The sequence below is a fragment of the Austrofundulus limnaeus genome, unplaced genomic scaffold (genome assembly GCF_001266775.1).
Source record: "Austrofundulus limnaeus strain Quisiro unplaced genomic scaffold, Austrofundulus_limnaeus-1.0 Scaffold1724, whole genome shotgun sequence".
In the NCBI taxonomy this organism is placed as follows: domain Eukaryota; kingdom Metazoa; phylum Chordata; class Actinopteri; order Cyprinodontiformes; family Rivulidae; genus Austrofundulus; species Austrofundulus limnaeus.
The window spans coordinates 9,599-37,476 of NW_013954126.1; the positions used below are offsets into that span (position 1 = coordinate 9,599).

The 27,878-nt window shown below is 41.3% G+C and overlaps 1 protein-coding gene and 2 long non-coding RNA genes across 6 annotated transcripts; 1 reads left to right on the plus strand and 2 right to left on the minus strand.

Moving 5' to 3' along the window:
• The first annotated feature begins 8,297 nt into the window (after nucleotides 1-8,297).
• On the plus strand, nucleotides 8,298-26,911 carry LOC106536191 (collagen alpha-1(I) chain). Of its 3 annotated transcripts, XM_014033399.1 has the most exons (49): nucleotides 8,301-9,374; nucleotides 10,896-11,087; nucleotides 11,548-11,570; nucleotides 11,776-11,811; nucleotides 12,769-12,861; nucleotides 14,305-14,373; nucleotides 14,457-14,501; nucleotides 15,267-15,320; nucleotides 15,416-15,469; nucleotides 15,567-15,620; nucleotides 15,710-15,763; nucleotides 15,850-15,903; nucleotides 16,215-16,259; nucleotides 16,352-16,405; nucleotides 16,499-16,543; nucleotides 17,000-17,053; nucleotides 17,452-17,550; nucleotides 17,730-17,774; nucleotides 17,965-18,063; nucleotides 18,269-18,322; nucleotides 18,418-18,525; nucleotides 18,972-19,025; nucleotides 19,132-19,230; nucleotides 19,313-19,366; nucleotides 19,451-19,549; nucleotides 19,627-19,680; nucleotides 19,775-19,828; nucleotides 19,953-20,060; nucleotides 20,159-20,203; nucleotides 20,445-20,543; nucleotides 20,641-20,748; nucleotides 20,972-21,133; nucleotides 21,252-21,305; nucleotides 21,392-21,499; nucleotides 21,583-21,636; nucleotides 21,773-21,826; nucleotides 21,928-22,089; nucleotides 22,228-22,335; nucleotides 22,546-22,653; nucleotides 22,763-22,816; nucleotides 22,998-23,105; nucleotides 23,209-23,262; nucleotides 23,351-23,458; nucleotides 23,544-23,597; nucleotides 23,684-23,791; nucleotides 23,876-24,155; nucleotides 24,319-24,509; nucleotides 24,828-25,070; nucleotides 25,448-26,911. In XM_014033399.1, the coding sequence occupies exons 1-49, from the start codon at nucleotides 9,293-9,295 to the stop codon at nucleotides 25,592-25,594; spliced, it is 4,344 nt and encodes a 1,447-aa protein (XP_013888853.1). In that variant the 5' UTR covers nucleotides 8,301-9,292; the 3' UTR covers nucleotides 25,595-26,911. The 3 variants fall into 3 exon arrangements, with proteins under 3 accessions (XP_013888855.1, XP_013888854.1, XP_013888853.1); XM_014033400.1 differs by lacking the exon at nucleotides 19,451-19,549 and having other exon boundaries at nucleotides 8,300-9,374; XM_014033401.1 differs by lacking the exons at nucleotides 21,773-21,826; nucleotides 21,928-22,089; nucleotides 22,228-22,335; ... (3 more) ...; nucleotides 23,209-23,262; nucleotides 23,351-23,458 and having other exon boundaries at nucleotides 8,298-9,374.
• Nucleotides 9,432-10,963, minus strand: LOC106536193 (uncharacterized). Its single transcript, XR_001312532.1, has 2 exons — nucleotides 10,874-10,963; nucleotides 9,432-9,495 (listed from the first exon to the last, which is right to left on the minus strand). It is a non-coding gene; the product is annotated as an uncharacterized LOC106536193 (long non-coding RNA).
• Nucleotides 11,061-20,704, minus strand: LOC106536192 (uncharacterized). Of its 2 annotated transcripts, none has more exons than XR_001312530.1 (6): nucleotides 20,612-20,704; nucleotides 20,422-20,520; nucleotides 15,550-15,644; nucleotides 15,351-15,449; nucleotides 12,497-12,630; nucleotides 11,061-11,147 (listed from the first exon to the last, which is right to left on the minus strand). It is a non-coding gene; the product is annotated as an uncharacterized LOC106536192 (long non-coding RNA). The 2 variants fall into 2 exon arrangements; XR_001312531.1 differs by having other exon boundaries at nucleotides 15,535-15,644.
• Nucleotides 26,912-27,878: the final 967 nt, after the last annotated feature.

The window sequence follows — 27,878 nt, forward strand, 5'->3', positions numbered from 1 at the left end:
GTGTGTGTGTGTGTGTGTGTGTGTGTATGTGTTCATGTGTGTGTGGTTGCACTGAAGGCAGCTCCACCCTGCAGACTGTCTCACTGCTGACTGACCACATTACATTAGGAATAGAGTCAGACAGGGAAGCAGGGAGACACACGGACAGACAGACAGTTGGAGAATTACAGGCAGGAATGACGGCTTCTATTTCAGTCTGTTTGGACAACTTGCTGCCTTCCAGCCACAGGCAGACACACATGCAAACACACTCTTTTCTTATTCTTGCCCTTTATGATTTTTTTCTCTAAGCCTCATCTATTGTTATCCCTTTGGTTTTTATGTCTTAGTTTTCCTCCATATTCTTCCTCATCCTTCCTTTTTATGTGTTTCTTTCTACTACCTCCTTCTGCAGGACATGTAGAAGGGCTTGACATTATCCTCTTCTTGATGGGGATTTGTACTTAAAACACTGTTGTATCAGACAGTTTGGTTTGACTATTTTACAGACTTCTAATATACTGTGCTTTTATTTGCACCCAATGTCTCTTAAGTTTAAAGAGAATGGTCCAAAAAAGAGAAAAAAAATCCAGTGAGTAGCATTTGTGTGGACAAAGAAGTCTTGTTAAGGTCATAGGTCAAAGGTCAGACTGGTTCAAGATGCTGGAAAAACAAGAGTAGTTCAAATACCTGCTACCAAGTTCTGCAGAACCATCCCTGAACAGGTCCAGCCTTGAAGCAGATGGTCTACAGCAGCAGCAGATCAGACCAGGAGCCACTTCTTGTCAGTTGACAACATTAAACCGATGCTACACATCACACAGACTCACTGAAACTGGGCAGTAAGAGACTGGAGAATGATGGTCTGGATTCACTGGAGTCCAACGTTCTCCACAACCACCAGATCTCAGTCCAGTCAGAACCTTTGGGATGAGGTGGATCAGGAGATTCACATTTTAGATGTTCAGCTGACACATCTGCACAAACTGCACGATGCTCACATGTCAATATGGACCAGAACCTCTGAGGAACATTTCCAACATCTTGTTGAATCTAAAATGTGAAGATTTAGGTCAGCTCTGAAGGTAAAGGGGGTCCAACCTGGTACTGACCAGGGGCACCTAAAAAAGTATCCAGTGACTGAATAGCCTGGTGTGTTGGCAACATAATCTGCATGTGCTCATGTCTCATGAGTCATAAATTGAGTCCTTCAGRTCCTTAGCCTCTCGTAGAAGATCTGAGCTTAAAGTGAAAGTAGAAGTGAATCAGTCGTGTGTCAGAAGAGTGAACAACAGTAGGCTGAGCACCCATCCCTGAATGGAGAGCTCGGTTTTGTTTTACACACACTACGTTAGTGCAGGCAAATGTGACAAATCCGATTTTTTTTCCAATTTGACCCAGGATTTTTCAGTATACAGTACAGTACTAAATCAGATAAATATCTGATGTTTTTCAAAGCAACTGTAGTCTGAACGGACATGTCACATTCCATCCAATGTTTACGAGGTGGGGGTGAGCTGATTGATATTTAGAATTGATACCAACAWCTTCCAGTTAACTCCACACATCTTCAGCTACAGAACAGAAGTTCAGTTCTTTCATCTTTTTCCTTTTAATCTTCCATGTCCTGGATGACTGATGATTCACAGAAATAATTTCAGACTGTAAAGTTACTGGATTGATACTTCAGGTAGTTTAACTTTCCAAAAATACAAAGCAGCGCTGCAGTATCCAGCCAGAGGACAGTTCAAAGGTAAAAAGTGAACTAAACAAGTGTGTCAGATCAGTATTTAACACCTTCAGAATTGGCATGCTAACATGTAGCATCCATATTTACTCCTGTAAACTCAATGTGACGTCATGTCATTCTCTGTGTGTCACACCAGTGCTGTGGAGAGTTCACACTGGAGTCTGATGGAGGCTGCATTTAAAATATTGTGAATGTCCTCACAAAATAATCAGATATGAGCAAAGAATCAGAATTGCGCTTTAAGACCTGCTGTGTGGACATAGCCATTTACACACAGATACCCACAGATAAACTGTTTGTTTGCAAAAAACAACTAGGATCACTGAAACAGGATACAATGTAGTAGTACAAGGTATGTTGACTGTGTTGTAGGGCAGTTGGCTTGGGAGCAGAAAGATGCCCACATGTAATGGTGTCCTTGTAGCCGTTTCGCTAAACCTGGTACTCAGATTTTTGTTTGGAGAACATGCAAAAATGTTTGGTTACACTAAAATTAGCTCCTATTCTGCTTCATTTTAAGAACAGGAAATCCATGGATTTGTTTATTTTATTAAAACGTTATTTATTTATTTTTTACTTTAGATTAATTCAGATCTTTCTCTGATTGCCTGGAGGGCCCTGACAGTTTAACTCATTTATGTTGGGTGGTTTTAAGTCCTCAGCTGCCCCTCATCGTGACCTTCCTTCAGTCACGACACGTTCAGTGGACAGCGACTTTTTTAAAGCTTTGGATCCACACAACACCGACAAAAATATGTTTGTAAAGTGTTTTGGACATTTATAGTCAGGCGCAGTCAGTTCTTCTTTTCAAGTGGAGCCAACAAGGACCCAGAGCCAAGTGTAAACTAATCTGAGCGTGTTAATTGTGTTGTTTTGTGAATTATATGCATTTATGTCAGATTAGGTTACTCAGACATGTTGGTTTTTAAAATGTAAAATACCACAGCTTCCCAAAAAAGACTCAATGCTTTCTAGAAAGGCAATAAAAACAAACAGAAATAGGGATTTGCCAAATCATCGCATTCTAAGTTTTATTTTTTACAAAACTGCTCCACATGAAAATGCACATCTGTTAAATTCCACATCAGATATTTTAAACCAACCAATCAGATCAGTGGAAGTGTTTAAAGTCTTTATATCACTAATACATGAACGATCTGTCACCATCCCATCAGTAATTAGGATTTGATTGTGATTTTCTCTGCATTCCTTCTACACATTTGAAGATGAAACAAAAAACTTAAGATGTCTAAATGAAAAAATAAATAAATAAATCAGCCAATTTGTTAACTTGTGTTACTGTATGTTATCTATGTAAATGTGTGTTAATGTCTACATGACTCAGCTGGAGTCCGCACCACTTCTGGCAGGTTATTAACAGAAAGCAGGGATCTGACTCCATACCATATCCAGTGACATAATAATAACACACATGTTGTACTGCAGTCATTTTACAGCTGCTTTGATGTCAAAATGGCTCAAAAATCAACTGTAAATCTGCAAATCTGAGTCTGGAAACATCTGGAGTTTAAAATTTGAAAATATCCCCTAATCCCTGTGGGTAATTATGGAAAATGTATTATAATGTTGTTTTTTTTTACCTTTGTTTAACCAGGTGAATCCGACTGAAGTTGCAGATCTCTTTCACAAGGGTGGCCTGAAGGCAACCTGTTGTACATATTCTTGTGATGTGGGGGAAACTGTAATACTCAYAAAAAACCCACACAATCATGAGGAGAACATGCAAACTCCGCACAGAAAGACCCTAGGTCTGAACCGGGGATCGAAGCCAGGACCTTTTTGCTGTGAGACATCAGTGCTAACCACTGATCCGCCGTGCTGCCGAAAAGCAGAAAGGCAGGTTGTGGTGGGATTAGAGTCAATTTCACATGTGAGCTTTTGAGTTAGTGTTTTTATCTTTGTCTCCTGTGATGTTTGTTTTAATGTTTTCTCTGTGTTTATTTTGTTTCCAGCCACCTTCAGTACTTTTCCTCAGTCAGCTCCAGCTCTACAGTCCTGCCCCAACCTCTTCTTACACCTGCTCCCTGTTATCATTAAGTCACCTGATTCTCCTCACCTCATCAACCTCTCCATATTAATTATAACTTCTCTCATTTGCAGTCTGCCATTGTGGCTTCACCCCTTGTCCATGCTGTGCTCTTTTGTTACCTTGCTGCCACACCAACTTTGTTTCATTATTATTAAAACATCTTCTGGACTCCTGGTGAAAGTCTCCATCTTTGGGTCCTTCATACCTCATGTTGCATTTACAAACTTGGTCATCTTAGAAGAATCTGACTCCACTAAATGACTTGATGTTAATTAAACAGCTGATGTTTCATGCTGTCATCGTCCAGAGTGAAAGGAGTCTTGGTCTTTATTATTACTGATAGTTTTGGTTGCATATCTTATTTGTGTTCAATGAAGCTCAGTCTGTGGAATTTTTAATTTAATTAATAGATTTTGGTCCTAATTCCCAGCTGTGAAACTCAAAAATACTATTTAGCCTGGCTAGATTTTCACTTATACTCTGTCTTAAATTTAAGACCACCAAAACCTTCTTAAGACCTTTCTCCAAAGCAACTTTTTAGTAACTATTAGCTGCACTCTAATAATTTGGAAGTAAACCTTTTTTATAAGACAACATAAATTGTCTACTTTGTGGAACAAAACAGGTGAAAATGTCTTGTAAAAAATGTGAAGCGTGTCACTGAGCCCTGTATCCAACAAACAACCAGTTATTTGTCTGTAATGAAAGCAGTATTTCAAAAGCATCTGTAATGACAGTGTTGTTTATTTCAATAACCTGAGGCCTCAAGAGAAAAATGTTTAAAACTTACCATTTGACAGAGAGCAGAAGGTATGTTATCTGTGCATCTGTCAGGACTAGAGGACCCACTGGTTCAAAAATATTTCAGGAATCAACTTGATGAAATATCCATCCACCCATTACCTATACCTGCTTCTTCCTTTCAGGGTCACGAGGGTCACTGGTGCCCATATCCAGCAGTCACAGTGCGAGGAGCAGGTTACACCCTGGACAGGTCACAAGTCCATCACTGGGCCACATAGAGACAACCTTTCACTCTCCCACTCACACTAAAGGGACAATTTAGTTAAAAAATCCTGTTTTTGGTTTGTAAGAGGAAACCAGAGAACCTGTGAAAACCCACTCATGCACAGAGAGAACATGCAAACTCTGCACAGAAAGGACCCGAGCCGGGATTCTGTTCAGTGACCTTCTTGTTGAGAGGGAACAGCTCTACCATCTGAGCCACCGTGCTCCCCTGATGATGCTTTTTTTTAAATGATACTAAGGGTTGCTGTCAGGGAATCAAAAATCTTGTTTTAAACAATCTGTGCTGATAACAGCTGAATCCACTTGTAAACTAGGGAGTTAACTAGTGTTCAAAATTTCCACTGTCATTTTAAAAAATTCTCACTATATAACCTACTTGAACCTCTTGGAACAATAAAAGTAGTGTACACAAAGTTACTTTACTTTGGCTGAATTTTTTTGGATATTAGCATCAGGCTGTTCTGTTTACATCTAACAAACATGTTGAAAATGACCACCCATCCATTTATTTGTGTGCCTAGTCTTTGTGTGAGAGGTGGACTACAACCTGAGCAGGTCAAAGGTTCATCTATGGACATTTCATCCTAACAAAACAAGTGTTCCCATTTTTTAAAATCTCTCTTTCTCTTATGTTCTTATTTTGGATATAGAGCTTTTTCAGAAATAATTCTTTCTCTGTTTTGGTCTTCTTAAGGTTCTTTTACATTTTTAGATAGCCTTTTTAGAATTTAGCCTTTTGCTTAATTCAGCTAGTGTTTTGCCTTAATAATGTGATGTTTTTGTTTGTTTTATAGTTTTCATCAGGTTTGATTTATTACATATTACATACACATTCAGCTGTGAAATCTTTGTTTTTACTGGTTCAGTTGTAAAAAAAAAAACAATAGGAAAGGTTTTGAAGTGTGAAGACAAAATGTGGGTGTAATACCCCCCCCCCCAAAAAAAGAAAAAAAAGGCTGCAAGAGAATGTAATTCAGTGTGTTTATGTGTGTTTGTGTGTGTGTGTGTGTGGGGGGGGGGGGGTCTGGGGATCTGATCAGAGCTGCAGTTTGAATCAGGGAATGATGAGGTGGCGTTCCTTTCTTCTTCTTCTCTTTTGCTATGACAGACAGCCTGACTGCATTCCATCTGCTGAGTGGAAAAAAAAAGAAAAGAAAAAAGAGCAGGCAGACACATGGACAATGTGGAAGTATGAGTGTGTATATGCGAGGCAGAGGGAGAGAGGGGGAGGGAATTAGAGGCTTACTTGGCCAGCCTCAGACTGTGCTACGTGTCTGCTGCTGGAGGCTCAGATGGCAAAGAGCTGCTGCTGCCTTTCTCCCTGCAGCTCATCTGCTCCATAATGTCTGCTCTCTGCCTAATTACAGCTCACCTGCAGCCGGCAAGGCGCTGTATGAAGCGTTCTGGGTGTGGGGGGACAAGAGAAATGCCCATATTTACCTGTATTTGGACTGGGGGGGATATGCAGAGGCCAAAAAAGGCTTTTATTATCTAGAGCCAGGTTGTGGTGGGATTTTAAAACAGAGGTACCGTCAGCTACTCACTAAAAGTCTACTGTCTGCTATATGTGACAGGGTTATCAGGTGGTTCAACTGAGAAATCAAGATGCTTTGACTTTTGGGAAATATATTTCATGAAATAATACTTTTACTGTGATCAGGAAAGCTGTGAGAGCTAGTAGAGAGTAGGTGACACCATCACACTATCCAAGAGTGATATGGTCCTGAGAGGAGGAGCATGCTGAGTTGTATCAGAGTTCTGACAGGAGGATGGTGGTAGTGGATCCATGATATGGGGCCTGCCTGTACCAGCATGGTTTGGTTCTGGAGAATTTAAAGCCTGACCCCTCTGACCTCATGCCTGGGCTACACTCATTAAGGTGACAGTGGCAGCAGCACATGTGTTTTATGATTGTAGTGTCATGCTGATATGACATGACCTATAGCTCCTGACTTGGTACAAGAGCAACCATTCTTTTCCAACTGTGGACCATAGCCTTAGAGTTAGAGGTGCACAATCATAATAAATATTTTAAAAAATGAAAATCGACATTTTCCACCAATAAATGTAGTGAGAACCTGCAGCATTCTTGCATCTCGTTTCTTTCCTATCCCCCAACCCAGCCGGTCGAGGCAGATGTCCTGAGCCTGGTTCTGCTGGACGTTTCTTCCTGATTAGCAGGGAGTTTTTCCTCTCCACCGTTTGTTCAGGATGGGAGACTGTGATGAAGTGATTCAACACAATCTGCTGGCTTCTTCTTTAGATTGTTCTCTTTTTTTTTTTTTCGTTTACAGTGCCCTGAGACAATGTATGTTGTGTCTTGGTTGTGTCTTTATATAAATAAACTGAATTGAATCTTTTTGTTGGACTGATATGGTTTTTAGCAACCTAAATCAGGATAGTCTATGAACTACTCAGGCCAGTGTTTCACTTCTCTGTGACAACAAAATAAGGTACAAATTGTCATTTACAAAGTGTACTACAGTATATTAAATACTAAAAGTTGAGGTGGCTGCTAAGAGAGTCGAGGCAGGAGTAATATGAGCAAAAAAATATTGCGCACAGTTCACATTTGTCCAAGCCAAGCACACAATAATAAATCAAGATATTCATAAACTGCCTGTTTTTGACTCATTTGTCACTTGGTCAGAAACCCTCACAATTCAGTAAGATTGACTAAATAATTTTCTCCCCATTTCAGTCACCAACTCTTCCAGAATGACAGCAGGCCAGTGAGAGTAAACCTATGAATGTTGTTGTACAGCTACAAATCCAAATGTTGGATGTTTTTCTGACTCTAAAAAAACCCCTCTCACACATAATATACAGTTGTTTACTAAGACTCCTTCTGCTACAGAAGTATGTAAATCATTGGACTGTTAGATATTAAAAACCCTAACCCTTACTTTTATACCTTAAGTTGACCTATCAATCTGACCAGAAGACAGTGAAGCTGCAAAACAAACGAAGGCAACAACCTTAGCTTAATTCAATACAAGCATCCGGATGTTGCCTAAAACTTGACCCTTTCAATGCAAATGGACTAAAATGTAGTTTTTGTTCACTTTGCCATCTGCAAAGTCTTTAACACTTTGTTGAGAAATATAAAAGTTGTTGTCGTTCTGGTCAAATCTTAGAAATAAAAGTGCAATCTAATGCTAATGCTGATGTCACTCTCAGAGTTTGTGCCGTGAACAGCCCTCAGCTACTATCGCATCGAATGTTCGCTCAGTATCAACTAACTAAATTAAAACAATTCTGGTGTTGATGTGGCGACCATATTGATTACTCATAAAGGTAACTGTAGAAGCGCATCTTAATGAAATATTTTTGTTAAATCACAGAGGTGACAGAAAATGTGTCATGGATCACTCTTAACTACCACACCAAATTTCAGCTGATTATCTGTAAAATTGACTCAGATGAAGGCATTTTACAGTTTATTTGAGTCAGTTGATGTGGCAGCCATCTTTAATGGAGTTGACTCTAAAGGTTAATCAAATAGATATCAATCTATAAATTACTTTATGCAAGTTTTATTTAAAACGTTGTCTACTGGATAATGAGATATTTAGTAACAAACACACACAGACATTGTCAAAAACATTTTCGCCTGCCGTCGCCTTTAAGTAGCAGATGGTAAATATTACCTGTGGCCCATAAATCCCCCAGTGTTTTTTCTTTATGGCCCTATTTGGAAATAAAGTTGAACAACCCTGCTGTAATACATCCAATAGTTTAGTTTCACAAACAGTTTTTACTTCCTGTTTGAAAGCAGAAAAGCGTCAAATTAAAGCAGTTACAAACTGAATCAGAACAGCTACATGTCTGCAGCCATGATCAGGCCATCTTAACCCTGTGACAGCTGAAAACCTTAAACATCTGGAGCACATTCTGAACCAAACAATAAAACCAGAACCTGAAGCTGAACCAAGCTAACAGATTACAAAGCAAAGTCTTAAAATTAATTTGGTGAAATCAAAGTGAATGAGGAAATAGACTACAACCAAACACAAAATGTGGATTAAAGCTGCTGCAGAAGGAGATCCTCCTCTGACCCTCCAGTCCTCATGTGGATCAGGTTTCCTCCAGCTCAGACGCCCCCCCCTTCCTCTCATCCAGACTTGCTGTGTAATTATGGAAGGAGGGACCTGCTGCTTGTTGATTTTTTTTAATCTTTGAAGGAGGTGTGCTTTCTTGTCTTCCCTAAACGTGAGCAGCAGCAGCAGCGGGGTGAGGAGGGTGCGTCCCCCCAGCTGGTCCAGTCCCCAGTACCTCCCAGTTCTTTAGGCTTCCATATAAAAGCCCTGGTGGAAAATGAGTGCAGGCAGTTGGGAGTTTTCTGTTGGGGTCAGGAGGACTTTGGACAGACGCACGGATCCTCCCCCAAACATATGAGTGGAGTTTAGCAGAAAGAGAAAACATCCCCAACACTTTTTTCCTCTCTTGCCTCAAAGAGTCTACATGTCTGGTGGCATCTAGACATGTTCAGCTTTGTGGATTTGCGGCTGGCGCTGCTGCTCGGTGCAGCCGTGCTCCTGGTCAGGGCGCAGGGCGAGGACGACCGTAAGTTTCAGCACTATTTCTTGGAGATCCTCAGCCTGTTTTCTGCTTTTTTTTTTTCCTTTTTTTTTAAGTGTTTTTCTGAAGGTTGGATTTTGTCTTCGTGGCTGGACGGCTGCTGAGACTTTAGAGAGAGAAGAGGAGAAAGCACAAAATAAAAAATTAGAAGGCTGACTCTTCATTGTCTGTAGACAGACAGAACAGGGTGTGCGTCATGCGTTGGGCATCTCAACAAGGCCTCCATCTTTCCTCTCTGTGTTTTTTTCTCACTCCCTCCACCTCCCTCCCTCCCAAGAAGCCATCAGAGCAAGTTGTTGCAAGTTTTTTAAGGCTTTCCTCCAGGGGAGTTTTTTTTAATGGAATAATTTCAGTGAACAGACAGATTTAGCAGATTTTGACCATCCTCCATAACTTAGTATTATAAAACTAAAATAACCAATACTTTTTTCTGGACATGAACTTCTCAGATCAGTTTAACTTTGCAGCCCAGATGGTTTTTGGCTTCTGAGGAGAGGCCTCTCACAGGCCTGACTGATGTGGCAAAATAATTCAACAGCCTGAGGCTGAACAGCTGATCAGAGGAGTTATAATGAGAGAAAACAGGAGTTGAGTCTTGTCCTCAGGATAGATTAACAATCTGAAAACTCTGAGGTACACCATGGAGCACAGACAGAGGGGTAAATAAGTTTTTATCCTCTAAAAGAACAAAAAAAGCCCAGCTCAGCTCTTGGGACAAGCACTGTGGAGATGAAATTCAGTTTTCCCAGATGTTCCTGACTGGAAGGAGCTCAGCTGTGGATCTGAAGCAGATGTGCTGTCTGCGTGGACGGTCTCACAGCGACACCTGGAGGCTCGTCTTGACTCCTGCAGACACATCTGGCTGCCACGTCCCCCCACACTTCCCACTTTCACCCTCCGCCTTCTTTCTTTTTTCCACTTCTTCTTTTTTCCCTTTAATTGCAAACACATGTTGTGTTTCCACCGGCGGCTGCCAAGCCTGCGACGCTGCTGCTGCTCTCTGAGCTCAGCACTTTGGCACTCTGTTGAAACCGATCAAATGAAAACCCAGTTAGGTTTGAGGCTTTAGGGCGGAAGTGCTCAGCAGCAGGAAAAGTCACCTGGAGACATCTAACCCTTGTGGTGTGAACAGAAAACAGGACCTGAACCCAGACTCAGGTCACAGGTGACCCCTCTGTCACCCCTGACCCTCAGGTCTAATTCACATCTAGATCCACCTCAACACTTAGCCTTACTCTGTAACCATTTCCTTATTGTAGAGTTTTTATCAAAACAAGTTTTATAACAAAAGTAAACTGCTTTTGTTACAAAACATAAGAACAAATCAGTTTATTTAGTTCATGAGATTTAACATTTAATCCAGTAACAACTAACAATGTAAACATTAAAGCATCTTATTAATGATATTAGTTTCTTTCTGTTGTTCATTTTGAACAACAGAAAGCGTGATTATGAAAGCTGATTAGGGTCTACAGGTTCCTCACCCCTCCATGTCACTCCCTGCAGGCACGAGTACCAGCTGCACCTTGGACGGCCAGGTGTTTGCGGACCGGGATGTGTGGAAACCAGAACCATGTCAGATCTGCGTTTGTGACAGCGGCACGGTGATGTGCGACGATGTTCACTGTGAGGAACCAACCGACTGCCCCAACCCCATCGTTCCCCAGGGCGAGTGCTGCGCCATCTGCCCCGACGACGGTAAAATCCCATCTGCCCTTCAGTCGATCACAACATGTTGTTGCAAGTCTTGTGAGGATACTGCAACGAAGTGAAGATCCAATGCAGTCATATAAACACATAACTTTCACTAGCTGGCTTTAATAATGTATGTGAGTGTTTTTGTGCAGTGCCTTGAGACGACTTGGTGCTTTATAAAAAAACTGAACTGAATTGTAACCAATATGTTTCCCATTTATACATCCAAACTCAATAAATATGGCTTAATACTCAACATTTATCACATTCTTCATTGTATTTTAGTGAAGAATTCAAACTATTTATACATTATTCTTACTCTACCTCATTTTCATGCCTTTATAAATACTTTAATTCAACCTTTAGTGTGTTTAATAGATGGAAATCTTCACAGAATGATTTTGATTCTTTTAATTATTTGATTTTATAAATATTTATGTGTGTGTGTGTGTTTACATTTCAGGCTACCAGGCTGCTGAGGTAGAGGTAAATACTTTTTTTAACTTTACAAAAATACGTCTGTTATTAATTAATTATATTTAAAGCTAAAAGGTGCTATGGCATGGTATGTTGTTGATTGCTACAGCTAATTAAATAAAAAGGATCAAAAGAGGGGTAGAAGTCCTCAGATCAGTTCTGTCTCTGCAGTTTGTTCAGGATAACAGACCCTCTGTGTTTGTTTTCACCACAGGGACCCAGAGGAGACCGAGGACCCAAGGGAGAGAGGGTAGGCCCACATTCTGTCCCTTATTTTTTGTTGGCTGGCCTGTTAATGTCTGGTTTTCTGTTGGTCAGGCTGGGTTCTTGTGTTTATGTTGGAGAACAGAACAGAATGAGGGTTAGTTCAGTCCCAATGCTGTGAGGACGTTCTTTGAAAACAAACATCTGTGCCTGTCAAACGTTGGGCCTTTTGATGTTTTACTTTGTTCCGTTAAGCTTTTCTTTTACCTTAGTGTCATTGCTTTGTTGTATTTGTGTTTAAATTTCCTTTAAATATGTTTAATTTTATTTACACTTTGCTTCTGGACTGAGAGAGTTTTTCAATTTATAGTTAAAGAAAGAAAGAAAAAAACAGAAAAATGTGCTAAAACGTAATGAGGTCAGGTTCATTTCTTCACAACAAATAATGAGAACAGGAACAAATGTGTTTGAGTCAAATGTCAACAGCTACACTGTTTTTGTCCAATCTATGTATTGTTTTGTTACATTAGTTGTATTTGTATTTAATGAAAATGCTTCTTATTTACAAGCTGTAAAGTTGTCTGGCACAGCAGGACATTAAGTGGTTTAATCTTTATTATTTACCTAAAATTATGTTTTGTTGGATTTTTATTTGATTCTGAGTCACTTGTTTGCTGAACAGAGAAGTTAGTGTTTTAATTTGATSCATCATTAGTTTGTTTGATCCTCACCTATTCAGCCGGTGTCCACAACCACTTCCTGTACGCTGACGTCACATGACCTCTGCTTATCCATCTGTGATTGGTTCAGTGGTCGCTCAGGAGGATGCTCCATGTTGTTGAGCTTTACTGTTTCATCACTGAATCTAAAAAGAAACAACAAAGAATATGAAAACCTAAGCAGAGGATACAACACAAACAACAATAAGTTGTTTTATTGTTTTTGGATCTGAACCTGTTGGTCTCAGAGCCCTGAACCCAACTGACACCTCCTCTGTCTGCAGGGCCCTGCTGGTCCCCCTGGTAGAGACGGTCTTGATGGCGAGCCTGGTCTTCCAGGACCTCCCGGCCCTCCTGGACCCCCTGGTCTCGGTGGAGTAAGTTGTTATTTTTTGTGTTTTCTGTGTTTCCTGTTTGAGATCTAAATCATGGAGTCTAAACCCAGTGTGGGCAGATGAGTCATAACATGTGCTCCCAGCAGTGACTTCCTCTGTGGTGCTCACATATTACAGGGAAAGGTTCTTCCAGCACTGATGCAGCACAAACAATAGACTCATTCTTATGAATTTAAATTACATCAATATATGTAAATGTATGTATATATAGGTCAAAGTCATGTTGAACTGAAGCTTCAGTATTATATTTTTAAAAAAAAGATAAATAAAATCTAAAGAAGACTATGTCGGTCATGGACTTGGATCTTTAGACCAAGGTCAAAGGGTCCAGACTTTGTTTCACATGCAGCAGAGAAGGAAGTAAAATATATAAAAGGAGTAGTTTTGTTTTTTTTCTTGGTTTATATTGGAGTTTCACAGCAGCTGTACACAACTAAAACTCTCTCATTCATGTCTGAGCTAACAGCTTTTGGTTACACTGGATTTTCTTTGAAACAGTCGTCGTGTATGGTCACATGCTAATTCTTTAAGCTAAGCTAACATGATGTTTCAGTAACCTGAGAACTCTGATCTGGGTCTGAAGTCAAACCCACCTGAACGGCACATCAGCTGCTAACTAGCATTAGCAAAACACAGTGGACTTCTCTTCACACCCCGTAGCAACATGTTGACAGTGTGTGACTGATTTACAAAGAAACAAATGAACAAGAGATGAAAATAAAAAAGTTAGAACTGCAGATGTTACAGCTGCTCAGGCCTTAGTTGACCATTTTGGATTTTGAGGTTGGAAATGTCCAATTTTTTGAGTCATAGATTTGAAGATGTTCCAGTTTGTTTTTTATTTGGTATTTGGCAGGTCTGAGTCCAAGAGGAACCATGTTAGTTAACTGTGTCTATTCTCCACTTTTTATTTAAGTCTCATGGCTCAGAATTAGGAATTACATCAGACGGTAGCAGTTTGTTGGATAACAAGCCAACATTCCCGGACATTAATAGAAAAACATTTGTCGTGTTAAACTTCTAATACCTTTATTTATTCTGTCATGTTGTTTATCCTTTAACCTAACATCAAATCATTTATGCTAAGCTAGCAAAACCAGCGTTTAAATCATTTTCCATTATAAACAGTTTTAAAAGATGATGTCAATCATTTAATGAGCATCAGCAGTAAAGTGTGAGGTCAAAGGTCACAGGTGATGCAATAAACTGGTACATCTACACATTTATTGAAGTTTTTAATAGTTTTTGGTTTCAATGTTTTAAATCACTAAATAATGTCATGTGAAACAAATATAATAAAACACCACTAGCAAGTATTACTCTATCTTGTCAAGAATTTTTATGAACAGGTTTTCAAATGTTTCATATGTGAGGTGTTTGTGAGATCTCCCTCTTGTTAAAGTATTTGTTTGTTTGTTTTTTCAGAACTTCTCCCCTCAGATGTCTGGTGGTTATGATGAGAAATCTCCCTCCATGCCCGTGCCTGGACCTATGGTAGGACATCCACATTAATAAAGATTCATTCTACTGTAAGCCCTGATGATATGAGGCTGACATCAACCTTATTTGACTGACAGGGCCCAATGGGACCTCGTGGACCCCCCGGACCTCCTGGTTCTAGCGTGAGTGCATCTTTTTTCCTTCCTCAGAAACAATCAATTATGAAATAATTTAACAAAAATATTATCCTATCTTGACCACTCGGGTGATATAAAGCTTCTCCCATGAGTCAGTTATTTTTGATTTATTTGAGTTTGTCCTAAAAAGTATAAAAACAAAACTTAAGAAGAAGTGTTATTTAAGCTCATTTATCTGAGATCATGAATCTAATTGTCTGTTTTACAAAAAGAACATAATATCATCTGTAAAAAATATTTAGGTTCAGCTAAAACTTCAAACTTCTTAGTAAAAGTAGAGTAAATATAAAACATGTTGGATTATTTTAAGTTCCCGTGTCAGTTAGAGGCTAGAGATGACATTTGACTTTATCTTTGGTTTGAACTCCACCCTGCAGCTCTTTGAACTTGTAAAAACTTAAATACTTCTTAGCTTCAAACAAACAACAGCGTCTTGGTTTCATGCCAAATGTTTCTCATTTTCATTGATTCCTTTGCATCTGCTCATTACAGCATTGTGGTAAAAAAATATTTAAAATCTTCTCATCAGTACAAAAGGCTTGAGCATTTTGAGCTTTTAGATAATCAGTCAGTTGAAATATATTAAGGTAGATAAAAAGACAACTTTAGATGAAAGCTTCTATCTGCACAGAAGTCAAATATATAAAACAGAAAAAAAAGAAAAAAGTAACAAAAAGAACTGACTCCGACTCAGACTATGTTACAAGTAAAAGTGTGAAAATAAAAGTGTGTGTGTGTCTCCCTCTACAGGGACCACAGGGACCCACTGGTCCTCCTGGTGAGTCTGGAGAGGCCGGAGCTCCTGTAAGTATTAAAAACATCAAAAATACACACCTGTTTTTCAGTTGGCTTGTTTGTTGCCAGTCTGATTTTAGCTGTTTCTTTCTTTTTTTCTTTAGGGCCCCATGGGTCCACGTGGACCAGCTGGTCCTCCTGGAAAGAACGGAGAAGACGTAAGTGGACAACATCTGAGCGTGTTTCTGTTTTCTCCAGAAAAGTCAAAGGTTAAGTGACTAACACAGTTTCTCTTCACCTCTCTCCTGCTGTCAGGGTGAGGCTGGAAAACCTGGTCGTGCTGGTGAGCGTGGACCTCCCGGACCACAGGTGGATTTATAGATGTTTTCATTCCTAAGTAAACCAAAGTAAAAAGAAAACTTCAGCAAACACAAAACYTTTCTATACTTTTCTCTCAGGGAGCTCGTGGTTTCCCAGGAACCCCTGGACTGCCTGGCATCAAGGGACACAGAGTGAGTACAGTCCGGTTCAGTTCAGATCCAACAGAGAAGCCCCTCGGGATTTGGATCTTAGTCTTTGTGTCTTCTTTCTTCTTTAGGGATTCAGTGGTCTTGATGGTGCTAAAGGAGATACTGGCCCTGCTGGACCCAAGGTGAGTCCCCCATCTTTGTTGACTGGTGCTTCCAAATGTTTCCTTTTTTATTTTGACAGTTTTAGCAGCAGTGTGACGTCATCTTAGTTACAATAGCCGTTGGTTTGGATATCAGGATACGTACCTGCAGTGAGAAGTTCTGCTCTTTCCTGAAGCTCAGACATATTTAACCTGAATACCCAGAATCAAAGCTGTAGAAGTGGAGATAATCTGAGATAATCTGAGTTTTAAGGCTTAAATTTAACTTGGATTGTTTCTCACAATCTGTTATTTTGTTTTGTTGATAATGTTCTTCTTGTCTGCATGGTTAGGGAGAAACTGGAGCTGCTGGTGAGAATGGAACTCCTGGTGCTATGGTGAGTAGAACAGTTCTTCACAGCGCCACACAGGTTTCACCCACTATTCTGATCCAGTCCTGGTTAAATTAACTGGTTTCTGTTGTTTTCAGGGACCTCGTGGTTTGCCTGGTGAGAGAGGTCGTACTGGTGCTCCTGGATCTGCTGTGAGTTCACACACACACACACACTCTCTCTCAGATGCATGGTGTTGATCCATCAGTCATTAATCATTAATCTGTGGTGTCTGCTCGCTGCAGGGAGCTCGTGGAAACGATGGTGCTGCCGGTGCTGCCGGACCTCCTGTAAGTCCAATTCTCTAATCCCTGAAATTACTTAATAAACTGTTCTTGTGTTTTCAAAAAAATTGTCATTAAAGTTTTAGTGTGAAATATAAAAACTTGTCTGACTGGAAGAAAAAGGAAAATATTTATAACTTTATGTCCATTTGTGTAGAATCAGTTGAAAATAAAGAAATGTTTTCATTTTCTCAGAGGAAAAGATTCATATTCAAACATGCTGCAGGTCACCGTCTTTATTTCCACAGAGTTAGACTAAATACTGTCTATTTGTTGAATTATTAGATTGTGGGACTTTTTAGTAYATTGTAGTTACAACTTCAGCCACAAGATGTCACTATATCCCTCACACTGGATCTTTAAAGTTTAGATTTTGTGCAGATCTTATCTTTGTCATATTAGAACTGAAAATAATTACRTATATATATGTTTTTTTCATTTGAATTACTTTTTCCCCCCTAGGGTCCCACTGGCCCTGCTGGACCTCCTGGATTCCCTGGTGGCCCAGGATCTAAGGTATATTTGTGATGAAATCTTTAAACCCTAACATCAAAATCTGTTCCCTTCCCACATCCGTGAAGATTATCATAAAATGTCCTCAGACTGACTTTGGGCCATGTTAAAATACTCCCAAAGATTATCCCATATACTGTATTTATAACAACACTTGTATATTGCCTTTATTATACAGTATTAGCAACAATAACTGAGGTCATGTTTGTATGAATGTGTAGCTGGAGGCTCAGAAAACCGCAGAATGATTTTTAAAGAAATAAATATTTACTTTAATTTTTTTCTTTTCTGCAAACATTTTATTCATAAAACATTTTTGTTGTTTTTGTATTTAATTTATTTTCTGATTCTTTCATTTTTCATTRATGTATTTATTTATCACTTTATTTCTCTGCTACCAGGGTGATGTTGGACCACAGGGTGCTCGTGGATCTGAGGGACCCTCTGGAACTCGTGGAGAGCCTGGCAACCCTGGACCTGCTGGCCCAGCTGGACCTTCTGTAAGTCTAGATCGAAAACAGTTCAGACAGTCTAAGATCAGATGAAAATATGCAGAAAAAGTGTCTGATGAGACAAATAATAATAATGTTAAACAATCAGGCTTTTACTTCTAATGTTGTGAAATTAATCAGATTATGTTGGTTTAAATAATAAAACTTTTTATTTTATTTGTTTTCAGGGAAACCCTGGAGCTGATGGAGCTCCCGGATCTAAAGGAGCCCCTGTGAGTCTAATTCTCCAAAATTTATTATTATTTTATTTTATTTTTATTATTTATTATACTATTTTTGTTTGTTTGTCTTTTGTTTCAATGTGAGTCACTTAAAAACTGTTGTGATGTTTAATGTTTTACTCTTTGCTGCATTTCATCTGCACTTAATGACTGTGTTGTTGACATGTGCTGCCCCCTGCAGGGTGCTGCTGGAGCTGCAGGAGCTCCAGGTTTCCCTGGACCACGTGGACCCCCAGGACCTCAGGGTGCTGCTGGTGCCCCTGGAGCCAAGGGTAACACTGTGAGTAAACCTCTCTATTAAACAAACTAAAACCTTTTTCAGACACTCTGGAAGAGTCAAAAACTGATTTCTGTTGATAAATTCTCCATCCCTGTTTCACATCTAAACAAATGTTTCACATCTAAACAAATACTGATCATTTTTAATTAGCAGCTTGTTTGTAGTTTGTTTTCATTATGTTTATTTATTTGCACGTGCTCCTCAGGGTGAAGTTGGTGCCCCAGGATCCAAAGGAGAGCCCGGTGCCAAGGGAGAGTCTGTAAGTCCACCTGAGATTAGCTCCAAGTACGAAGCTCAAAACATATCTGAGGCATACAGCCTTTGATGTCATCTTTGGGTCTGCTTTTCCTCCAGGGTGTTCCAGGTGTTGCCGGACCCCCAGGACCTCATGGTGAGGAGGGCAAGAGAGGAGCCAGAGGAGAGCCTGGTGCTGCAGGTGCTCGTGGAGCACCTGGAGAGCGTGTATGTATTTCTCCAAGTTGTTACTCTATTACTGTTACTATATAACAGTTTATTAAAAAGCATGTATTAAAGATATGAGTCACAGGAAGGGCTCTGTAGTYATGCCATGCGTTAACAGAAAATAGAACGCCAATATTTGCAGCCATAAAAACACAACCAAACCTGCTTTCTTACCAAAAAGCTAATTTTGTTTCATGCAAATGTCTGGAGGAAATATCGCAAACATTCTGTGGGACCTTAATATGGACCTCAAAGGTTTTTAACATTAATAAATCTGCAGTTGTCCTCTGTGTCCACCAGGGGGCAACATGTGTCAGAAATCAGAATCCAAATCAGAATTCARCCTAGTTCAATGTTTGTTTTTTATCAATCCAACCTCACAACATCAGCTGACAGTTTWAATTTTTTTTCTTGTAAGATTAAGTTTTGTTTTTGCTTATTTACAGGGTGCTCCTGGTGGCCGTGGTTTCCCTGGTGCTGACGGCCCTGCTGGACCCAAAGTAAATACATGCACAACCAGACATACATTTCATGAATTATGAAGAATGATTTCAGTTTAACTCACTTTATCTTTTCCACCAACTTATCTCTTCTTTGCAATTATAGGGAGCCACTGGTGAGCGCGGTGCCCCTGGTCTTGTTGGAGCTAAAGGTTCCACTGGTGAGCCTGGCCGTACTGGTGAACCTGGTCTCCCAGGAGCTAAGGTGAAATACCCTATCAATCCACCTGTGATCAATGTAATTTAGTCATCACACTGAGGTCTGACCTCTGYCCTTTACTCCGTAGGGTATGACCGGTAGCCCTGGCAGTCCTGGACCTGATGGCAAGATGGGAGCTGCTGTAAGTTGATATCCAGCACCATTAAGCCCATTAATCTGTTCYCATCCAGCTGTTAAATTAATTTTAATTAAACCTTCCTACCAGGGAGCCCCTGGACAAGATGGCCGCCCTGGACCACCTGGCCCTGTTGGAGCTAGAGGTCAGCCCGGAGTCATGGGATTCCCTGGACCCAAGGGAGCTGCTGTGAGTATGGTTTCAACAGCTGCATGGTACACCTGCTCAGGTTCTTCACATTGCCTCTTTGATTTGTTGGTGTTCAGGGTGAAGGTGGAAAGCCTGGTGAAAGGGGAGTCATGGGACCCACTGGCCCTGCTGTAAGTAGTCTACACTGTGACTCCCACTGGCTGAATTGTTGTCACTAACAGGCTAGTATCTGTCTCTCTAAAAACATATCCTCATTATTTCCAGGGAGCTCCTGGAAAAGATGGTGATGTTGGTGCTCCAGGTCCTAGTGGACCAGCTGTAAGTAAATGARATGGATCCCTCACACATTCCCAGCAGGACCTTTGGACTTCAGGTCCAAGAAGMGTTCTACTGATCCAGTGTTGTCAGTACTATATCTGACACTCTTTATGTGCGTATTTAGGGTCCTGCTGGTGAGAGAGGTGAGTCAGGACCTGCTGGAGCTCCTGGATTCCAAGGACTTCCAGGACCCCAAGGTGCCGTTGGTGAGAGTGGCAAGCCTGGAGAGCAGGTGAAAACTGAGACATGACTAAACCTAAAAACTACGATCAGATTGATACATTCTACTGTGGAAAGGGGCTTCTTTCTCATACATGTCATTTTGTTTAGGGTCTGCCCGGTGAGGCTGGAGCCCCAGGACCTGCTGGATCAAGAGTAAGTCGCTTATGGTTACTATTGTCACAATCACTTGATAATCTGTCACCAAGAGCATTCATTGGAGGATTATTAAATAATGAWATGAGTAGTTGTTTAGTGTAGAATGATTAAACTTTATCAACCAAATAATTACCAAACTGAATTTAACAATATCAATGAACTCCAGAGTTGTAGCTTGCAGTCCTCGTGATTTCCTGCTTTTCACCTGCACTTACCTCACATTCTGTCTTTCTCTCAGGGTGATAGAGGATTCTCTGGTGAGCGTGGTGCACCTGGCCCCGTTGGACCTGCTGGAGCCCGTGGATCCCCCGGACCTGCCGGAAATGAAGGCGCCAAGGTTAACTTGGCTGACTTGATGTTTTGAAGATTTCACGTAGATTTTCAGATCAACTGAATCTTACTTACTTTGAGAATTTCTTCTTTCTTTTCTTCAGGGAGACGCTGGAACCCCCGGTGCTCCTGGAGCTCAGGGTCCTCCTGGACTGCAGGGAATGCCTGGTGAGCGTGGTGCTGCTGGACTTCCAGGACTGAGAGGAGACAGAGTGAGTCTTCAATTCTTCCATTTATATACAGTATGATGCTCAGAATGTCCAGTCAGAATTGCTTTAATGGGAGGTATTATGAAACACAGTTCTGACATTTTTCACCACTTGATAGMAACTTTTAACAAGTATTAAGCAGCTGGAGCATCGTTATTTCAAATGTCCCACAATCAGATGTGCTGCATGATTACTAAAACATGCACATCTCCATCCAACAATCCAGGGTGACCAAGGAGCTAAGGGTGGTGATGGATCTCCTGGTAAAGATGGCCCACGTGGTTTGACTGGACCAATTGGACTTCCTGGACCTGCTGGAGCACCTGGAGACAAGGGAGAACCCGGTGGTCCTGGACCTGTCGGACCTTCTGGAGCCCGTGGAGCCCCTGTGAGCAAAATATTTCAATTTGTCTGCCAAAATGCAAACTTTTAGTAATAAGTTTTCAAAACACCTTATCCCTGAATCTTCAAAACATGGAATAAACATTTTTTTCTTTTTTTAACAGGGTGAGCGTGGTGAAACTGGACCATCTGGACCTGCTGGATTTGCCGGACCTCCTGTAAACATTTCTCTTTGTTATCGCTGCAGCATTTTTCAGATTTTGTTATCTTTTGCTTATTTCCTCTAACCTCTATTTCACCACAGGGTGCTGATGGACAACCTGGTGCTAAGGGAGAGGCTGGAGATAATGGTCCCAAAGGAGATGTTGGTGCCCCTGGCCCTGCCGGACCAACTGGTGCTGCTGGACCTCAGGTATTAAACTAAGCATATTAAACACAGTTTCTAATGCAATAACAAATGGACAGAATGAAAAGTAAAKGTTTTCTTTTTTTTAGGGTCCCGTTGGAAACTCTGGCTCTAAAGGAGCCCGTGGACCTGCTGGACCTCCTGTGAGTCGCTATTTGTGTTACACTCTGTAGTCTAGATTTCAGGMTTTTTTTTCTAACTGATCTTTTTTACTTGCAATGACTTGATGCAGTTTTTCTCTAGACTCAGTTAACTGGTGTGATTTTTTTTTCTCCCTAGGGTGCTACTGGCTTCCCTGGTGCTGCTGGCAGAGTTGGACCTCCTGGTCCTGCTGTAAGTCTTTCTCACATGTTTTTAACACTCATTGCTCTTGAGGTAAAATGCCAAGCAGTGTTTCCAGCACTGTTACAGTTTACACCTTTTCCACCCTCTAGGGAAACTCTGGACCTCCCGGACCTCCTGGACCAGGTGGCAAGGAGGGACCCAAAGGAAACCGTGGTGAGACCGGACCTGCTGGTCGCCCTGGTGAAATTGGTGCTGCTGGACCTCCAGGACCTACTGGGGAGAAGGGTAGCCCCGGTGCCGATGGTCCTTCTGTAAGTTTCCTACTTCATAAAAATTAGCATCTTTGGGCTAAAAATAATTTAAAAACTGGTCTATATGAATTGTTTCCTGTCTATTTCTCTTTCCGGTTTCCTTATGTTGTATTTCCAACTCTCTGTTTCTTCTTGCAGGGACTTGCTGGTATTCCTGGACCTCAAGGTATTGCTGGACAGCGTGGTATTGTTGGTCTGCCTGGACAGAGAGGAGAGAGAGGATTCCCTGGCCTTCCCGGACCTTCTGTGAGTTTTTTGTGCTAAGATAATATACTATTTTATAAACATGTAGCAGACCCTGTTAAACTAAGCACCTTTAAAAATYAACCTCTGTTTTACCTTGTGTATAAAAATATACTCAATAACAAAAAAAAGGATTTTGTATATGAAGCACTAAAAGAAACAGATGACAACTATCTCAGGAAATTCTGACTCGTGAAAATGTGTTGCCCAAAGGGAGAGGTTGGAAAGCATGGACCTGCTGGACCTGGTGGAGAGCGTGGACCTCCTGGACCCATGGGACCCCCTGGCCTGGCCGGAGCCCCTGGAGAGCCTGGACGTGAGGTACCAGGAACAAACCTTTTAAAGCATAATGAGGCTGCACAGTTTCGATTTTCTGCTACAGTTATTTTATTTTCTACTTGTTAGGTAACCTTCTTTGTTTTTGTTGTAGGGAACCCCCGGTAACGAGGGAGCCGCTGGTCGTGATGGAGCCGCTGGACCTAAGGTAAGCTTCTGTGTACCTGAGTAAATAGGGGATTACTGATGCAGTAGCTTAATTAGCAGTGTAAAAGTGGGGTTACTGAGTGTGAATCTTCTGCTTCTGAAGTTCTGAATGTAGAAAAGAGTTACTATACAGGTAACAAGCAAAACAGGACAATATCCATGTTTTTATGTGTTGGTTTTAGGGAGACCGTGGAGAGAATGGACCTGCTGGAGCCCCTGGTGCCCCTGGACCCTCTGGTGCCCCTGGACCTGTCGGACCCGCTGGCAAGAGTGGTGACCGCGGAGAGACTGTGAGTGACCAAGTCACTTTCAATACTAATTAACTTAACCATTTAGTGCCATGTGTATTTAAAATGTACTTCCTTGGATGAAACTGGTTTCTCTGTGTTTCAGGGATCTGCTGGCCCTGCTGGTCCTGCTGGCCCTGCTGGACCTCGTGGCCCTGCTGTAAGTAACAACACCAGCATCATTGGCAGGTGGTTACATCTGTGTGGGAGGCAAACAAAACTCAATATTRATCTTTTTGTCCTCACAGGGACCTGCTGGAGCTCGTGGAGACAAGGGTGAAACTGGAGAGGCTGGAGAGAGAGGCATGAAGGGACACAGAGGATTTACTGGTGCACAGGGACCTCCTGGACCTCCTGTATGTGACTTGATTAATATACATTAATTATATCTAGTGTGCATCTCCAAATCTCTAAATCCTGTGCTTTTGTTCYCACTCATAGGGACCTTCTGGAGAGTCAGGACCTGCTGGTACTTCTGGACCTGCTGGACCTAGAGTAAGACAATAACTCGTGTTTTTCCAAAATAGATTCATTTATCTGAAGTGTCCAATCTTTAACATTTTCCTCTGTGCTCATTGTAGGGTCCTTCTGGATCTGCTGGTGCTCCTGGTAAAGATGGTATGTCTGGTCTTCCTGGACCCACCGGACCTCCTGGACCTCGTGGACGTTCTGGAGAGATGGGACCTGCTGTGAGTCTAACAATGAGTCGTGTTTTCCCTACAYTTGGAGCCAGCTGCCAGTAAAGAACTAACCAAACTCTTTTCATCACTTAGGGTCCTCCTGGACCTCCTGGACCTGCCGGTGCACCTGGTGCCCCTGGTGGTGGTTTTGAACTTGGCTTCATTACCCAGCCCCAGGAGAAGGGTCCTGATCCCTTCCGTTCATACAGAGCTGATGATGCCAATGTTCTCCGTGACCGCGACCTGGAGGTTGACAGCACCCTGAAGAGCCTGAGCCAGCAGATCGAGCAGATCCGCAGCCCTGATGGAACCAGAAAGAACCCTGCCAGAACCTGCCGAGACCTGAAGATGTGCCACCCTGACTGGAAGAGCGGTAAGTGTTTTTAGTAGTATGTGGGTAAGTGGCAACAGATTGTTCTGCCATTACTCAGGATTTATGTTTTGCTTGTACACTTATCTTTTTTTGCACATGGTACAAAATGTCAGAAACACAGATGCTTTTCTCAGGGTTTGATGATGTCTTTGCTGTTGTTCAGGCGAATACTGGATTGACCCAGACCAGGGCTGTACTCAAGATGCCATCAAGGTCTACTGCAACATGGAGACTGGAGAGACCTGTGTAACACCAACTCAGCCTGAGGTTGCCAAGAAGAACTGGTACATGAGCAAGAACATCAAGGAGAAGAAGCACGTCTGGTTCGGTGATGCTATGAARGATGGCTTCCAGGTAAACATGCTAAGCTACCTGAGCTACAAGCTTCCTTATTCATACCTCCATTATTCAATTCTTTCATTTACATTTATTTCATCCTCAATTTCTTTATTTCCATTTTCAGTCATGATAGAGTTATATTTAAAACTTCACCATGCCCTTCAAATCATTTCATGGAAATTAATTTAATTTCAYTTATACCTCCTCTATCCTACACCCTGCCTCACTTCTCCATACCTTCTTCCAGCTCTTTCTTCTCCTCCTATTTACTCCTGTCTCTCCRCTCACACTTCCACCCAGTAACCACTTCTCTCTTTTTTCTTCTCTGCACAGTTTGAGTACGGCAGCGAGGGCTCTCTGCCAGAGGATGTCAACATTCAGCTGACCTTCCTGCGTCTCATGTCCACTGAAGCATCCCAGAACGTTACCTACCACTGCAAGAACAGCATTGCCTACATGGATGCTGCCGCTGGCAACCTCAAGAAGGCCCTCCTCCTCCAGGGCTCCAACGAGATTGAGATCAGAGCCGAGGGCAACAGCCGTTTCACCTACAGTGTCCTGGAAGATGGATGCACGGTGAGGACAACCATTCTTTGCCCCATAAACAGCTGAACTAGCTTCAAATTGAGGATTAGTTCTCAACGGACTAACCTGGTTAAATGAAGGTCATATGCATATAAATGCTCACTGTTCAATGCTAAAAGTGACAAGATATAGGAAAGTCAAGTGTTAAATGTCAGAGTTTAGCATGCTTCTACTTTTTCAGATATTAATGGCTCAAAGGTTTTGAGTTAAAAGTGCACTGTTTCGTTGGAAAATGATGTAAATAGTTGTTTAGTTGGTCTCAATATTAAAGTGTTTCAGTTGTGGCATCTGGTAAAATTTGGTAAGTAGCCAGATGTATTCAGTCATTTTGATTTCTGACACTAATTTTCTTTTTTTATTTCTTCCAGTCACACACCGGAACATGGGGCAAGACAGTCATTGACTACAAGACATCAAAAACATCTCGCCTGCCCATCATTGATATTGCTCCTATGGACGTTGGTGCTCCAGACCAAGAGTTTGGCCTTGAAGTTGGACCTGTCTGTTTCTTGTAAAAAGAAAAATCTGGACTTGAAAGTGTTGTTGTGTGTGTGCGTGCGTGTGTTTTATTTTTTCTAGCAGTCATCTCGCCCCAAAAAGAAACCCCTACAAAACACTTGTTTTATGCCACTTGTTTGAAAAATCTGACCCCTTCGTCCTGATTCTACAAGTTTCCATTTGGCTGTTGTTCTGATGGTCCACTTTGCTTAAAACCTGCACTTCTTCAACAACAAGATGGCGGCGGTGTGGCTGTGTCTGCATCGCTATGTCTGGGACCACTACGTTTTTTCGTTTGGACTTTTTTTTTTCTTCCGTTTTTTTGCCATCACCAACACCACGGATCCTGTAGAGAAGACTTTTGGTTTCACTGGCAACAAGAAAATAATATATGTCTCTGTAAAGTGTAAAAAAAAACAAAACCCTCCCAACTTCTTCCAGCCAAACCAGGCCTCTCTGGAGTTTACAGAAACACAGCTGACTTTTGTATTTTTCTACACCTCTGAGGAATGAAAGGACAGCCCTAACAGACAGAATTGCTTTGTACCACATTTCAGGTGTTGATGAATAAACGGTGAAACTGACAGCCACTTTTGTCTTTGTTGTTGTGCCCTCCTCTGCTCCACCTGCCCCACCAGGGCTGACATCACCTCCCCCACAACACCATCTGCAGGTGCTACAGCTGTTGGGATTTGTTTGTTCTTGTGGTCACTTTCTTCTTTGATCTTCTGTTTCTCCTTTGTTTTATTTTTTGTTTAAAGAAAAGTCACATTAAAACCAGCAGCAGAGAAACGAGTTTAAATCTTTTTTTTTAAAGAAAGAATGTTACGGCTACCTCAAAAATGAAACTAATTCCAGTTCTAAGAGAGGTGAAGTGTTTCTGAAGTGAAGCCTGCTTTAGTTGTGGCAGTCGGTGGGGTATTGGAGGTTTACTGACACTTTTAACAGAAGCAGAAACAAATAAGGTGCTATTGTTTCTTTGAGGTCTGCTGGCTGTCCAGTATGGTGATGCTGTTGTGTAGTGTTACAGTTAGTCTGGTATAGCACAGCACGGCCTTCTTGGTGCTAAAAATGAAATCCCAGCTTCAATGCATCTGTCTTCATGCATCTGTTTTTAATTTCTTTTTCCTGAAACAGGTGACTTTTCACCACCAAAAATCTAATCTTTAAATATGCTCCAGAAAGAAAGATATCAGTTAAAAGTTTGTGAGTTTGAAAGCCACACCAATGGGGGAAAACACCACAAGGATCTGTACCTATTTTGTATATGTATAATAAATTGAGATGTTTTTAATTATTTTGAATGCTGAAATAAAGCATGTTAAGTGGTTTAATATTGAATCCTGTCTAATTCCCTGAAGTGACTCACTGACTGCCACCACACTAACTACAGTATGAATGAACGGTCTTTAAGCTTTCATACAGACAGAACTAGGACATTAAAATAAACAGTAATGTCAGAAACTGTTTKTTTTGTGTGAGAGTGTAGTGGAAAGGATGCAACAAAATTCAGGTTAACTTCTTTTCAACAACACCCCTCTGAGATCAATTTCAGTCATTGATTTAAGGAACAWTTTTCCTTTAATTCCAGCTGTTATAACCTTATTCCTGACCACTGTGTTGTTTCTCTTTGGTTTAAAAATAATGGAAAGGCAGAGTAATGCTTTTATAATGGTACATCCTGGCTAAAAACAAAGGTTTACAGAAAACAACTGACCCACCTCTTTGTGGAGAAATCGTGTTTCTTCTGATTCCTCCTTAAATCCACTGTGTTGTTTAATCCTCAAAAGAAGAAAAGAAATATCTAGGATTTTCTGGTGTATTCTGTCCATCCTCAAAWGTCTCCATGGTGCAGCTGATCAGATCAGCCTCAAGCTGCTGGACTGAGGGGGATTGTAGGTGGGTCCTGCTCCAAAGTCAGCCTGTTGGCATCCACCTGGCTTCACAAAGACCCTGATTGTCCACCTTRAGGGGGAAGCCACTGAGGAACAGGGTATAGGTTTGCACTCCCACTGGGAACTTGGATTATTTCTGCAAGAATTTGGGACTTTATTTGAGGCCTTGACAGGGGAATGCTAACTTCTCTGGTTTCAGATGACAGAAGAGTCTCTGTTTGTCCTGGGGTTGGAAGTGTGTGTGTGTGTGTGTGAGGTTGTTTAACGCTCGCGTGGTTATTATACTGTGGAGAGAACGTAAGGGGTGGAGTTTAAACTAGAGGATGGGTTGAGTTGTGTGTGTGTGTGTGTGTGTGTGTGTGTGTGTGTGTGTGTGTGTGTGTGTGTGTGTGTGTGTGTGTGTGTG